Here is a 13,608-nt window from a genome sequence, read left to right as displayed (position 1 = left end):
AAAGGGATATTTAGGAGACGCGCTGATGAGTTATGCCCCTGTAAATTCATCGTTATCTTACTGCTTGAGTGCCGTTTGACGGAGACTTAACGGCTTAAGGCACCCACGGCGAATCTACACGCTCCTAAACTAAACCTCAATGTGTTTCCAGTTTATGCGTTTGTGATGAGTGCATGTGTTGATGCAAGTGGACGTGTTGTTTCTTGTGCAGGGCATGTGTCCATATGTGTGCTTGATTGAAGATTCTCTCTCATGTCATGGAATACGAAGTGAAACCTGGTCAGTTCAACCGTACCGTTCCTAACGAATTTCCACTTAACATGCTTAACAAATACCCGGTTTAACGGATCATCACTATTGACGTAAATTAACAGTAGTCGTCCTTATAGAGGGGTTTCCGGAATAACGGGGTTTCACAACGTCAAGGCGTGTCACCGCCGACCTAAAGCTGCTTATCAGGAGGTAACTTTTTCTCGTATGCAAAGTCGACCTTGATTTGCTTTCCAACCCCCGTGAACCCGATAAGGTCCTCTATGTTTGCTTCAATGCCTTGGCAGGAGTGGCCGTGATACAAGCAGAAGAGTAAAATTCTTAAAATGATTTGAGATGAGTTTATGTAATGAAGATTTCAGCAAGGGTGCTATTTTTTGAGTGGATTTTGTTTTACGCTGCTGACGTTAGCAATATTTCCCTGTATCATGGCGACCTGTATATAAATGGTCTGGGGTATTAACCAGGGCGTGGCTGATAGCACGAGACACGAACCCCTGGGGTACGATAACGTAATCCCAATGACAACCCGTTCACATTCAGTCGACTCTTAACAAGCATGGACTGACGGGAACTACCTAATCTCATGCCCTTTTGGAAATGATTGTTCCAGATAAGGCAAAACAAAAACTTGTTAAGATATAACCAGAGACTTACTTTTATAGCATGTATTTGTTAACTCCGTATTAAAGTACAAAGTATGTACATGGAAGCGTCGCTGCCATGGATACTGAAGAATCATGAGGTCAAATGTTGGAATAACGTTTACTCATTCGTGACCAACTCGTGTTATTCTGGAACAAACCGACTAGCGAAACGTGTCCCTCTCCTGGCCATTTTTGCGACTAGTTTCCATCTAAGCGCAAACGGGCATAGTTAAAAGAATTGTCAACTGTTTTCTTAATGATTCACGTATTTTCCCCCCATGTCATATATCGTCCAGATGCTATATAAAACATTCGGGACTATTTATACAGTATGACTGAACACCTTTAAGTGTATCTAGGGTATATTTTTAAATGGAAGACAGAAGTAAAATCGAAAATTATTCCTGATGGATTCTTTGTCCGAAGTACTTCAAGGCATACGCTCATTCTGTTTGGTTTGTCGTGTTTTCGCACATAGCATTCATCGATAGGGGGACGAGTCTTCTTGCAGGTTAAGGAAAGGGGCGAGTGGTGGCGAATGAACGTTTATTCTGAAAGGCTGTTTGGGCCTATCCGGGGCATTCATCACCACTCGCCCCTTTCCGTAACCTGCAGAAAGCTTGTCCCGGAATAACACGAGTTGGTCACGAATGGATCTGGGGTGGATATCATCGGATGACAGACTCCCTGGCCCAGTGGGGATTGCCGGTACATGAAGGTTCCCAGTCTGGGGGTCGTAAATGCGACTTAATCTATCGGGTGGTCAAGTTCGGTGACTTGGTTGATACCTCGTGTCATCGTATCCCAACGACTTGCATGGGTCGTCGCTCATAATATCAATGACTGGTCTGTCTAGTCGAGATTATTCACAGACCGCCGTAATATAGCTGAAATATTGCTGAGCTCAGCGTTAATCAACAAACAAAATATTCAACGTTCAACACTCACGGACCGAATTACGCTCCAGTTGGAAGGATAAATCCTTAATATACAGGACATGACCCCCAAAAAATAATCTGATGTTGACACGGTACGTTATCTAAGTGCTAGGTTTATAAATACAAATAATTTGTTCAAACATTGTAATTCAAATGTTCAGCCTTTCTTACACGAGGATATAGCACTGTCACACGTCGCTTCAAGGGACTGGCGCTGTCTTGTTGATTCAAGATTTGCTAATTTCACACTCGGTATTTTTTCCACTATTTATTGCCTGATAATTTTGCGATATAAGATTTATATCAGAAGTTAATCCTACGCGTAAACCCTCTTGTATAGTCGAGTCATGGAGTGCACGGCAACTGAAATACTTCAATTCGTCTTCAAATCATCAAATAGTGGCGTCTCCTGGCAGAGGGGAATGCGCGGGAATTTGACAAGCGTGCCCAGCCTCATTAACACCTGTGTCTTGGAGAGATAATCCAAGATTATCGTTTCTGACCAACCGAATGACCCCAGGATGAGATAAGTGTGAAAGGGTTGTGAAAAACGAGCTCATTTGGGTGTTAATTTGCCATTACCAGACGAGTGCTGCTAAGCTCGGTGACATGAACGTGGAATGTTGGGGTCTACGTGTCCATCATGATCAACTGCGACATCAGTAACCTTGAACTGACCCTATCCCCTCCAAACACACACACACGCTCTCTCTCTCTCTCTCTCTCTCTCTCTCTCTCTCTCTCTCTCTCTCTCTCTCTCTCTCTCTCTCTCTCTCTCTCTCTCTCACACACACACACACACACACACGCACTCTCTCTCTCTCTCTCTCTCTCTCTCTCTCTCTCTCTCTCGTCTAGAGAAAGCCACACACACGCGCGCGCGCACACGCAAATACCTTTTAATTAATTTACAGAAGATTCACATATCTCAACCCCCGAATAATCCGTCTCCGTATAGACAGAGTCGTGTACAACCGGCGTCCTCACTTTGCGCCTACACAGCCCTTTAACAACACGTGGCGGTCTACTCGTGGTGGACACACCAAGCTACAGACACGAGGGAAGACCTGTTCTTACCAATTCTTGAATAAACGATTCCAATTTGACATGGAGGCTGTACAATATAAACTGATAAAAACTTGAATGACTCAACTGCTTTCAAAACGTTTCCGTCTACTGTGAGGTCCGCACTGCCACATGCTAAACTGAATGATATATCAATAATAAACATGGACGTTTGCTGTACTGTCTCTAAACGCGTCACGCCACTGTCATTGCATGTATATCGGCAATAACGATAGTTAGGAAACGTCCTCTGTTACACAAGGTAATACACGTTGCTGTGCTCATAGTACCACAGGGCCCGCGTTAAGGTTCGGGCACAATGATATGTTAGACTAACATCCAGTTTCTGAAATGAACATAGTTTACAGAAAAAAGTTGCTAAATAATAGTTACATAATATAATCAAAAGGAGCCCAGAGACTTTCTTCATGATATCTCAGTAATCTAGACTTGCCAAACATTGTAGACTTGAATGGCCTGTATTGGATATATTGTTTCAGGGTCTGAGTGACAGACTAAATGATATGTAGAAACACAGAGTAACTGTTGTTGGCACATTGAAATGTAGACACAAGAAAATGTAGACACAACAAAATGTAGACACAATATGACGTAGGCATAATGGGAGGGGACCCACAACGGCACCGTCTCTCATCCCTTTTTTGTAGTAGCAAAGACAGTAACGTTCTCGGAAGACATGAACTATCGGCTCTTCATGACTTCTTTCATTATATTTTTTTCTCCAAAACAGGAGATCAATGGTCGAAATAATAAAAACTTGAGCTCCGAAATCTCTTAAATGTATTGTCGGTAGAGTTCAAACTTTGAAAAATGAAAGAAGCGAGTCGCTTGGCGAGTTTCTTTGACTGACAAATCAAAGTGTTGAGGACTGACGATATCGATCCTCTTGGTTTTTTAGATGACAAATGTGCTAACAAGGGAAGAAACGAAACTTCTTTAACTTTAATTTCATTCTACATTTGTAAAATGGTGGATCCGTTGTTTCGTAAACCAAGAATTTAAAAAGACCCTGCTCGTCAAGATGGAAGACGTTCACGCCTGCTGTTGACTGGGATGTCTAGTTTATGTCCCCCTGGCCAATTTGCTCTGGATGCGACAAACTGTTTATCTCACTTGACAGTGATGAGACTATCCCTCACACCGTGCCGAACACCCGCCTTTGTTGCCGTTGATGTTGCATAGAAGCTACTCCATCAACACCGCAACGTCGCCCCCCGTGTCACAGCAGGCACAGCTCTCGGACCATCTATGCTGTATCCCGTGGGCGTGGGTGGCCCAGTCGTCTGAGGCGCGGCGGTTCACCGTGACGAGTTGCATCCCATCCTATGATCGTTGGTTCGACTCCCAGATTCATCTTGATTGTGATCTTTGGTTTGTTAGCACCCACTCATGCTCGCAGGTTTCACCGAAGTGCTAAACATCTAAGACCTGCATCACTTCGGAGGTTCCTACCACATTAAACCGCCACGCTGTTCAAAGCGCCGTTAAACCAAACTCACTCACTCACTCTTCCACGTAAGCCCGACGAGCAGACACGTGGTGGGCGGATAAACCGGACCTCTCGCATTCTGTTTCATTTGTCTTCTGTTCCACGTGTCATCCGATCCCTTCTGTGGCATAATGGAATTAACGGCGTTTGTAAACATTTATCACCCGCTAGACATTTTAGTTTTACATTTTCCAGGTTTAGAACTGTCAAATTAGTCACTTCACCTCGGCGGGTTACAAACAGGTGCATACGGTAAACTGCCATGCGGGTGACGTAGAAGACGTGCACTGCACATGCTTACACAAGTATTTCCTCTCACGTTGTTTACCGATTATTCACCTGGCTAATCATTCCGAACGACTCGCCCTGTTTCGTAACCCGAGAGAAAGGCCGACATGTTCCGGAAGAACACGATCAGTCACAAGTGCTGACACCAAGGAATAATATCACGCGAGATTGCCGGGCACGTGATGTACTAAAGATCCGGGTTAGAATTGGTCCTCCGAAACCCAATCTAGTTAACGGGATCGGGTGTCCAGACTTGATGACTAGGTTAATGTATGTCATCATATCCCAACTGCGTCACCGCTTTGGTGTAGCGTCAGAATATCTCAACTATATAGTGACTACAGTGGTAGCATCAGCAATATCTCAGCTATATAGTGACCACTGTGGTAGCATCGGCAATATCTCAGGTATATAGTGACCACTGTGATAGCATCGGCAATATCTCAGGTATATAGTGACCACTGTGGTAACATCGGCAATATCTCAACTATATAGTGACCACTGTGGTAACATCGGCAATATATCAGCTCTATAGTGACCACTGTGGTAGCATCAGCAATATCTCAGCTCTATAGTGACCACTGTGGTAACATCGGCAATATCTCAGCTCTATAGTGACCACTGTGGTAACATCGGCAATATCTCAGCTCTATAGTGACCACTGTGGTAACATCGGCAATATCTCAACTATATAGTGACCACTGTGGTAACATCGGCAATATCTCAGCTCTATAGTGACCACTGTGGTAGCATCAGCAATATCTCAGCTCTATAGTGACCACAGTGGTAACATCGGCAATATCTCAGCTCTATAGTGACCACTGTGGTAACATCGGCAATATCTCAGCTATGTAGTGACCACTGTGATAGCATCGGCAATATCTCAGCTCTATAGTGACCACTGTGGTAACATCGGCAATATCTCAGCTCTATAGTGACCACTGTGATAGCATCGGCAATATCTCAGCTATGTAGTGACCACTGTGATAGCATCGGCAATATTTCAGGTATATAGTGACCACTGTGGTATCATCGGCAATATCTCAGCTATGTAGTGACCACTGTGATAGCATCGGCAATATCTCAGCTCTATAGTGACCACTGTGGTAACATCGGCAATATCTCAGCTATATAGTGACCACTGTGATAGCATCGGCAATATCTCAGCTCTATAGTGACCACTGTGATAGCATCGGCAATATCTCAGCTCTATAGTGACCACTGTGGTAACATCGGCAATATCTCAGCTCTATAGTGACCACTGTGATAGCATCGGCAATATCTCAGCTCTATAGTGACCACTGTGGTAACATCGGCAATATCTCAGCTCTATAGTGACCACTGTGATAGCATCGGCAATATCTCAGCTATATAGTGACCACTGTGATAGCATCGGCAATATTTCAGGTATATAGTGACCACTGTGGTATCATCGGCAATATCTCAGCTATGTAGTGACCACTGTGATAGCATCGGCAATATCTCAGCTCTATAGTGACCACTGTGGTAACATCGGCAATATCTCAGCTCTATAGTGACCACTGTGGTAGCATCGGCAATATCTCAGCTATATAGTGACCACTGTGGTAACATCGGCAACATCTCAGCTGAGGTTTATTGTCTTCACTGGGCAGCGCCAATTTATTTGAGGCAAACGAAATTGATATGAGAGGTGGAATCTGATTGGTCAATAGGAGTGACATGGACGGGACATAACTCGTAATAGCCACTGGTGGCGCAACGATCGAAACCAGAAATTTCAGCTTCGTTCGGCAAGGGTGGAAACTGGACTTTTACAGTCAGTTAACTCCTTTGCCTCGGGAAGATGCAGCAATATCTCAGCTACATAGTGAACTCTGTAGTGTAGGCTTGGAAATATCTTTATAGCGACTGTTATGATGTATCCCGAAATATCTCCGCGACATAGTGACAGTTATGGTGTAGCCTTAGAAATATCTCCGCAACATAGTGGCAGTTATGGTGTAGCCTTGGAAATATCTCCCTTATATAGTGACCGTCATGGTGTAGCCTTGGACATATCTCCGCGACATAGTGACAGTTATGGTGTAGCCATTGAAATATCTTCGCGACATAGTGACAGTTATGGTGTAGCCTTGGGAATATCTCCCTTATATAGTGACCGTCATGGTGTAGCCTTGGGAATATCTCCCTTATATAGTGACCGTCTTGGTGTAGCCTTGGAAATGTCTCCTCGACATAGTGACCGTCATGGTGGCATCGTATCCGATAGCCTGGATGGCGCTGACATCGTCCGCCATTGGCTGGTCTGTCGCAGATCGATTTTAGCTTGCAGTATATATATGTGCCGCACAAACCCATTTCACTCACTCACCCCGTGCCATGACAACAGCAGGTTGTGAGATCCGAGAACCCCCCAAGGTCATACGCTACATCAATCTGTTATACACATTGTTGTGTGACGAAGTCATCGCCAGTACTGACTACCAATTAGACAATAAAAACTCCCACAGCCTGTTTTTGAAGATCGTGTCAGGAAACATCATCTCCAGGAAGACAGGGAGGGGCGGGGTACCAGAACAGCTGCTTGGTTGCACAGCGACAACTGTTTCGTGCGCACAACATAAACAGCTACATGTGCACATCCCCATGTTCTTTGACAGCCATGACATTTTGGAAAAAATGAGGGAGATGGTGTAGGCGTAATTAGCGAAACAACATTCGGTAACTTCATAGGAAAACAATATTTGTAAGCTTGGGTATTTAAAGGTGTAAAAGTGAGTGAGTGAGTATGGTTTTACGCCGCTTTTAGCAATATTCCAGCAATATCACGGCGGGGGACACCAGAAATGGGCTTCACACATTGTACCCATGTCGGGAATCGAACCCGGGATTCGAACCAAGGTTTTGACGGGCGAAACTCATTTCCGAGAGCTAGGGATCGCAGGTATGTAGTTTTATGTAAGGGCTTCACAGGTTGTCTTTCTATAGGGGATCAAACCCAAATATTTGGCAATACAAGCGGATAACCTCGCACCTGTGGGATGACGGGCCATGTTCTCATTTGCCTTCTCACTCCTTCAAACTACAGGGGACCTTTAAGTCACACAAGGACGATTGTCATATACGGCGCATGTTACGACCACGAGGTCCGTCTCATATGGTGTGAGGCTGGTGGGGTGATGGTGGTCGTGCGGGGGAGTGGGAACCGCGCCAGGCCCCCTCCATGTGTTTAAGGAAGATATGCCGCGCGTCTGTGCAGTGCGCTAACGTCACAACGTGCACTCGGGGATGTGTGAAGGTGATATTCTGGAAAGGTCTCATCTTTTCCTTCAAACAATTCTCTCCATGCGTCATAAAACATCTGTGCACCTCCGAACAAAAATCCTACGATTGAAGCCTCATTATCATGCTTGCTCGTTATTGATGTCTGTTTGATGTCTGGTACAGCGTCTGGTGCCTGATACAGTGTTTGGTGTCCAACTACATCTGCCGTCGTTCTCAAACACGTCATCGGTACAACCGGGTCATCATGTAGTCAAGCATGAATGAGATAACAGTCTCATTATATACCGTATTCTATCTATTACAATAGCGGATAGGTGTGAGTAAGTTTAGTATATTATCGCCTTGAACAGCATTTAACTTACATAGCATGGATTGTCAGCTTGATAGGGTGGAAAGCCCGAAATGATGCGGGTCTTAGACGTTTAGCATATTGCTGAAACACATGAACACGGGTAGGCTTTTGTCGAACCTTGAAACAAAATCAGGGCGAACTATAATTCGAAACAACGCTCATAAATTTGCACGTATTGATAGCCTGGGGATGGAGAGAAAGGGGGATGGGGAGAAAGGGGAATGGAGAGAAGGGAGAAGGGGAGGGGTGTATGGAGAGAAGGGAGAAAGGGAGGGGTGTATTGGTAGCAAGGGGGTGGGTAGAAATGGGGATGGAGAGAAGGGAGAAAGGGAGGGGTGTATTGGTAGCAAGGGGGTGGGTAGAAATTTGGGATGGAGAGAAGGGAGAAAGGGAGGGATGTATTGGTAGCATGGGGGTGGGTAGAAATGGGGTTGGAGAGAAGGGAGAAGGGGGGGGGTGTATTGGTAGCAAGGGGGTGGGTAGAAATGGGGATGGAGAGAAGGGAGAAAGGGAGGGGTGTATTGGTAGCAAGGGGGTGGGTAGAAATGGGGTTGGAGAGAAGGGAGAAAGGGAGGGGTGTATTGGTAGCAAGGGGGTGGATAGAAATGGGGATACAGAGAAGGGAGAAAGGGAGGGGTGTATTGGTAGCAAGGGGGTTGGTAGAAATGGGGATAGAGAGAAGGGAGAAAGGGAGGGGTGTATTGGTAGCAAGGGGGTTGGTAGAAATGGGGATAGAGAGAAGGGAGAAAGGGAGGGGTGTATTGGTAACAAGGGGGTGGGTAGAATTGGGGATGCACAGAAGGGAGAAAGGGAGGGGTGTATTGGTAGCAAGGGGGTGGGTAGAAATGGGGATGGAGAGAAGGGAGAAAGGGAGGGGTGTATTGGTAGCAAGGGGGTGGGTAGAAATGGGGATGGAGAGAAGGGAGAAAGGGAGGGATGTATTGGTAGCATGGGGTGGGTAGAAATGGGGTTGGAGAGAAGGGAGAAGGGGGGGGGGTGTATTGGCAGCAAGGGGGTTGGTAGAAATGGGGATAGAGAGAAGGGAGAAAGGGAGGGGTGTATTGGTAGCAAGGGGGTGGGTAGAAATGGGGATAGAGAGAAGGGAGAAAGGGAGGTGTGTATTGGTAGCAAGGGGGTGGGTAGAAATGGGGTTGGAGAGAAGGGAGAAGGGGGGGGGGTGTATTGGTAGCAAGGTGTGGGGGAAATGGGGATGGAGAGAAGGGAGAAAGGGAGGGGTGTATTGGTAGCAAAGGGGTGGGTAGAAAGGGGATGGAGAGAAGGGAGAAAGGGATGGGTGTATTGGTAGCAAGGGGGTGGGTAGAAATGGGGATGGAGAGAAGGGAGAAGGGGAGGGGTGTATTAGTAGCAAGGGGTGGGGGAAATGGGGATGGAGAGAAGGGAGAAGGGGAGGGGTGTATTGGTAGCAAGGGGGTGGGTAGAAAGGGGATGGAGAGAAGGGGAGGGCTGCATTGATAGCATTGTTGGTTTGGGAGTCGGGGTGTATTGGAGTGTGCAGGGGTTACACAAACAGGGTTAACATATACACGTTAATACATGGCCACTGCAGGAGGGGAACACACGGCGGAATTCCATGTTTTTATCACACCACTTCCGCCTCACAAACAGTTTAAACCACAGCGCCCTCTTCATCCGGGTGCGTAACCCCGCTGCACGTGCTAAATGTCACTGATGGAGCGATTGCGTAAATACATCACGTGACCTTTCGGTTCATCTGGTGAGTTTAGCAACAACGCGGTGGTTTCTGGGTATATTTGTTAAATCTGATCAATATGCTCTCATGGGAATTGTTGCCGTACTCAAAGCCATTTCAACATTCGTCTTCAACATGAACGCACCAGAACTTGGTTTGCAACCCAATAGCGACCCTGTGAAGTCAAAATGTGCAGAAACTTAAACAAAAAAAACGCTTTTGTGAACACAGATGTCTGTTCTCGGTTGATGTTGCGATTTGAAACATTTTCCAAATTCGTATATAAAAAATATTTAAGGTTTCATGCATCTTATTCTTTGTTGAGATGAAGCCATGTCTTAGAAAAACAAACGATTAAGTACGGAAACGCTACGGTGTAATGGGTATCTTTCATTATATTGTGCATGTGTCTTATCAATGTATCTGACGCTTCAAAGGAAACCTGAACAGTGAACAGTAAGAGATAAATGGATTACAAAAAAAAAAAAATTGAAAACCCCATTCCCGCTGTCATGTCTAATCGCTGATTTCTATCAGTAACAACTCCTCAGAAAGATGAGAATTACATCATCATCATCATCGTTAACCATCATGTCTCATGACAATTTCTTCAAATCCCAAACCTTCCTATGACTATTTCAAAGACGTGAACGAATTAATTAACGAACACATGAATGAATGAAGACTATTTGCCGCAACGTTCTATCTTTAAGATCACACACAAGGCTGCTAGTGAACTAATGCCAGACCCATAACTGGATATACACGGCAATACCTTGTAACTGTTTATTTCCCCGTGCCCCCCTCTTTCAGCGGCGCTTCCCCTGGGGTTGCAGCACCGTTCCCAGTGTCCACAACGCCATGCCACTGGGACCAATAACGCCTGCATTGATGCTGCACCTGACTGACAAGTACGCTAATCTGCTATGTAGTGTGACCGATAGCGGAGATTAATGACCCCGTCTCCTGTTATCAAGTTAATACACGCGATCTGCAGGTCTCACTTATCTTCTTGGTCATCTGAGGGAAGCCATTTCCTTTCCGACTGGCTTCCACGGCATCTTGCGATAACCGTTAGGAAAGGGAATGAAATGGGATACGAGAGAGGATGCAGAGGGAGGGGAGACAAGAGGAGAGGGGGTGGAAGTAGGGTGGTGGTGGTGGAAGAGGAAATGGGGCGTAAGAGGGCCCAAGAGGGTAGGGGATGCATGTGGGGAGGGGGTGTAAGAGGGGAGGAGATGTAAGAGGGGAGGGGGTGGAAGAGGGGATGGGTGCAAGAGGGCCCAAGAGTATGCAAGAGGGGAGGGGATGCGAAAAGGGGAGGGGATACAAGAAGGGAGGGGATACAAGACGGGAGGGGATACAAGACGGGAGGGGATACAAGACGGGGAGGGGATGCAAGAAGGGAGGGGATACAAGACGGGGAGGGGATGCAAGAAGGGAGGGGATGCAAGAAAGGAGGGGATGCAAGACGGGGAGGGGATACAAAACGGGGAGGGGATACAAGAGGGGAGGGGATGCAAGAAGGGAGGGGATGCAAGAAGGGAGGGGATACAAGACGGGGAGGGGGTACAAGAAGAGGGGATACAAGACGGGGAGGGGATGCAAGAAGGGAGGGGATACAAGAAGGGAGGGGATACAAGACGGGGAGGGGATGCAAGAAGGGAGGGGATGCAAGAAGGGAGGGATGCAAGAGGGGAGGGGATACAAGAAGGGAGGGATGCAAGAGGGGAGGGGATACAAGAGGGGAGGGATGCAAGAAGGGAGGGGATGCAAGAAGGGAGGGGATACAAGAAGGGAGGGGATACAAGAAGGGAGGGGATGCAAGAAGGGAGGGATGCAAGAGGGGAGGGGATACAAGAAGGGAGGGATGCAAGAGGGGAGGGGATACAAGAGGGGAGGGATGCAAGAAGGGAGGGGATGCAAGAAGGGAGGGGATACAAGAGGGGAGGGGATACAAGAGGGGAGGGGATACAAGAGGGGAGGGGATACAAGAGGGGAGGGGATACAAGAAGGGAGGGGATGCAAGAAGGGAGGGGATACAAGAGGGGAGGGGATACAAGAAGGGAGGGGATGCAAGAAGGGAGGGGATACAAAAGGGGAGGGGATACAAGAAGGGAGGGATGCAAGAGGGGAGGGGATACAAGAGGGGAGGGGATACAAGAAGGGAGGGATGCAAGAAGGGAGGGGATGCAAGAAGGGAGGGGATACAAGAGGGGAGGGGATACAAGAGGGGAGGGGATACAAGAGGGGAGGGGATACAAGAAGGGAGGGATGCAAGAGGGGAGGGGATACAAGAGGGGAGGGATGCAAGAAGGGAGGGATGCAAGAAGGGAGGGGATGCAAGAGGGGAGGGGATACAAAAAGAGAGGGGATACAAGAGGGGAGGGATGCAAGAAGGGAGGGGATGCAAGAGGGGAGGGGATACAAGAGGGGAGGGGATACAAGAGGGGAGGGGATACAAGAGGGGAGGGGATACAAGAAGGGAGGGGATACAAGAGGGGAGGGGATACAAGAGGGGAGGGGATACAAGAGGGGAGGGGATACAAGAAGGGAGGGATGCAAGAAGGGAGGGATGCAAGAAGGGAGGGGATACAAGAGGGGAGGGGATACAAGAGGGGAGGGGATACAAGAGGGGAGGTGATGCGTGAAGGGGAGGGCATGCGAGAGGGGGAGGGGATGTAAGAAGGGGGCAAAAGGGGGATGCAAGAGGCGGAGGGGATGCAAGAGGGGGAAGGGATGCAAGAGGGGGAAGGGATACGAGAGGGGGGGTATGCGAGAAGGGGAAAAGATGAGAGAAGGGGATGCAAAAAGGGAGGGGAAACAAGAGGGGAGGGGATGCAAGCAAGAGGGTATGTGGGTGGGTAAGAGCAGTGATCTGTGTGGATAGAGCAATGATGTGTGTGGGTAGGAGTAGTGATGTGTGTGGGTAGGAGCAGTGATGTGGGTGTGGTAGGAGCAGTGATGTGGGTGGGTAGGAGTAGTGATGTGGGTGGGTAAGTGCAGTGATGTAGGTGGGTAAGAGCAGTGATGTGGGTGGGTAAGAGCAGTGATGTGGGTGGGTAGGAGCAGTGATGTGGGTGGATAGGAGCAGTGATGTGTGTGGGTAGGAGCAGTGATGTGGGTGGGTAGGAGCAGTGACGTGGGTGGGTAGGAGCAGTGATGTGTGTGGGTAGGAGCAGTGATGTGGGTGGGTAGGAGCAGTGATGTATGCGGGTAAGAGCAGTGATGTGTGTGGGTAAGAGCAGTGATATAGGTGGGTAGGAGCAGTGATGTGGATGGATAGGAGCAGTGATGTGTGTGGGTAGGAGCAGTGATGTATGTGGGTAGGAGCAGTGATGTGGGTGGGTAGGAGCAGTGATGTGCGTGGGTAAGAGCAGTGATGTGGGTGGATAGGAGCAGTGATGTGGGTGGATAGGAGCAGTGATGTGGGTGGGTAGGAGCAGTGATGTGGATGGATAGGAGCAGTGATGTGTGTGGGTAGGAGCAGTGATGTATGTGGGTAGGAGCAGTTATGTGGGTGGGTAGGAGCAGTGATGTGCGTGGGTAAGAGCAGTGAT

The 13,608-nt window shown here is 47.6% G+C and overlaps 1 protein-coding gene across 1 annotated transcript; it reads left to right on the top strand.

Moving 5' to 3' along the window:
- Positions 1-11,315: 11,315 nt before the first annotated feature.
- LOC139463676 (uncharacterized) lies at positions 11,316-12,692 on the top strand. Its single transcript, XM_071244933.1, has one exon. It carries the CDS (start codon positions 11,316-11,318, stop codon positions 12,690-12,692), a length of 1,377 nt encoding a protein of 458 aa, XP_071101034.1.
- The last annotated feature ends 916 nt before the right edge of the window (positions 12,693-13,608 follow it).

The sequence above is a fragment of the Haliotis cracherodii genome, unplaced genomic scaffold (genome assembly GCF_022045235.1).
Source record: "Haliotis cracherodii isolate W230 unplaced genomic scaffold, xgHalCrac1.p SCAF_16, whole genome shotgun sequence".
In the NCBI taxonomy this organism is placed as follows: Eukaryota; Metazoa; Mollusca; class Gastropoda; order Lepetellida; family Haliotidae; genus Haliotis; species Haliotis cracherodii.
Note: the sequence above shows the minus strand (reverse complement) of the source record. Positions and strands in the feature narration are given on the sequence as shown.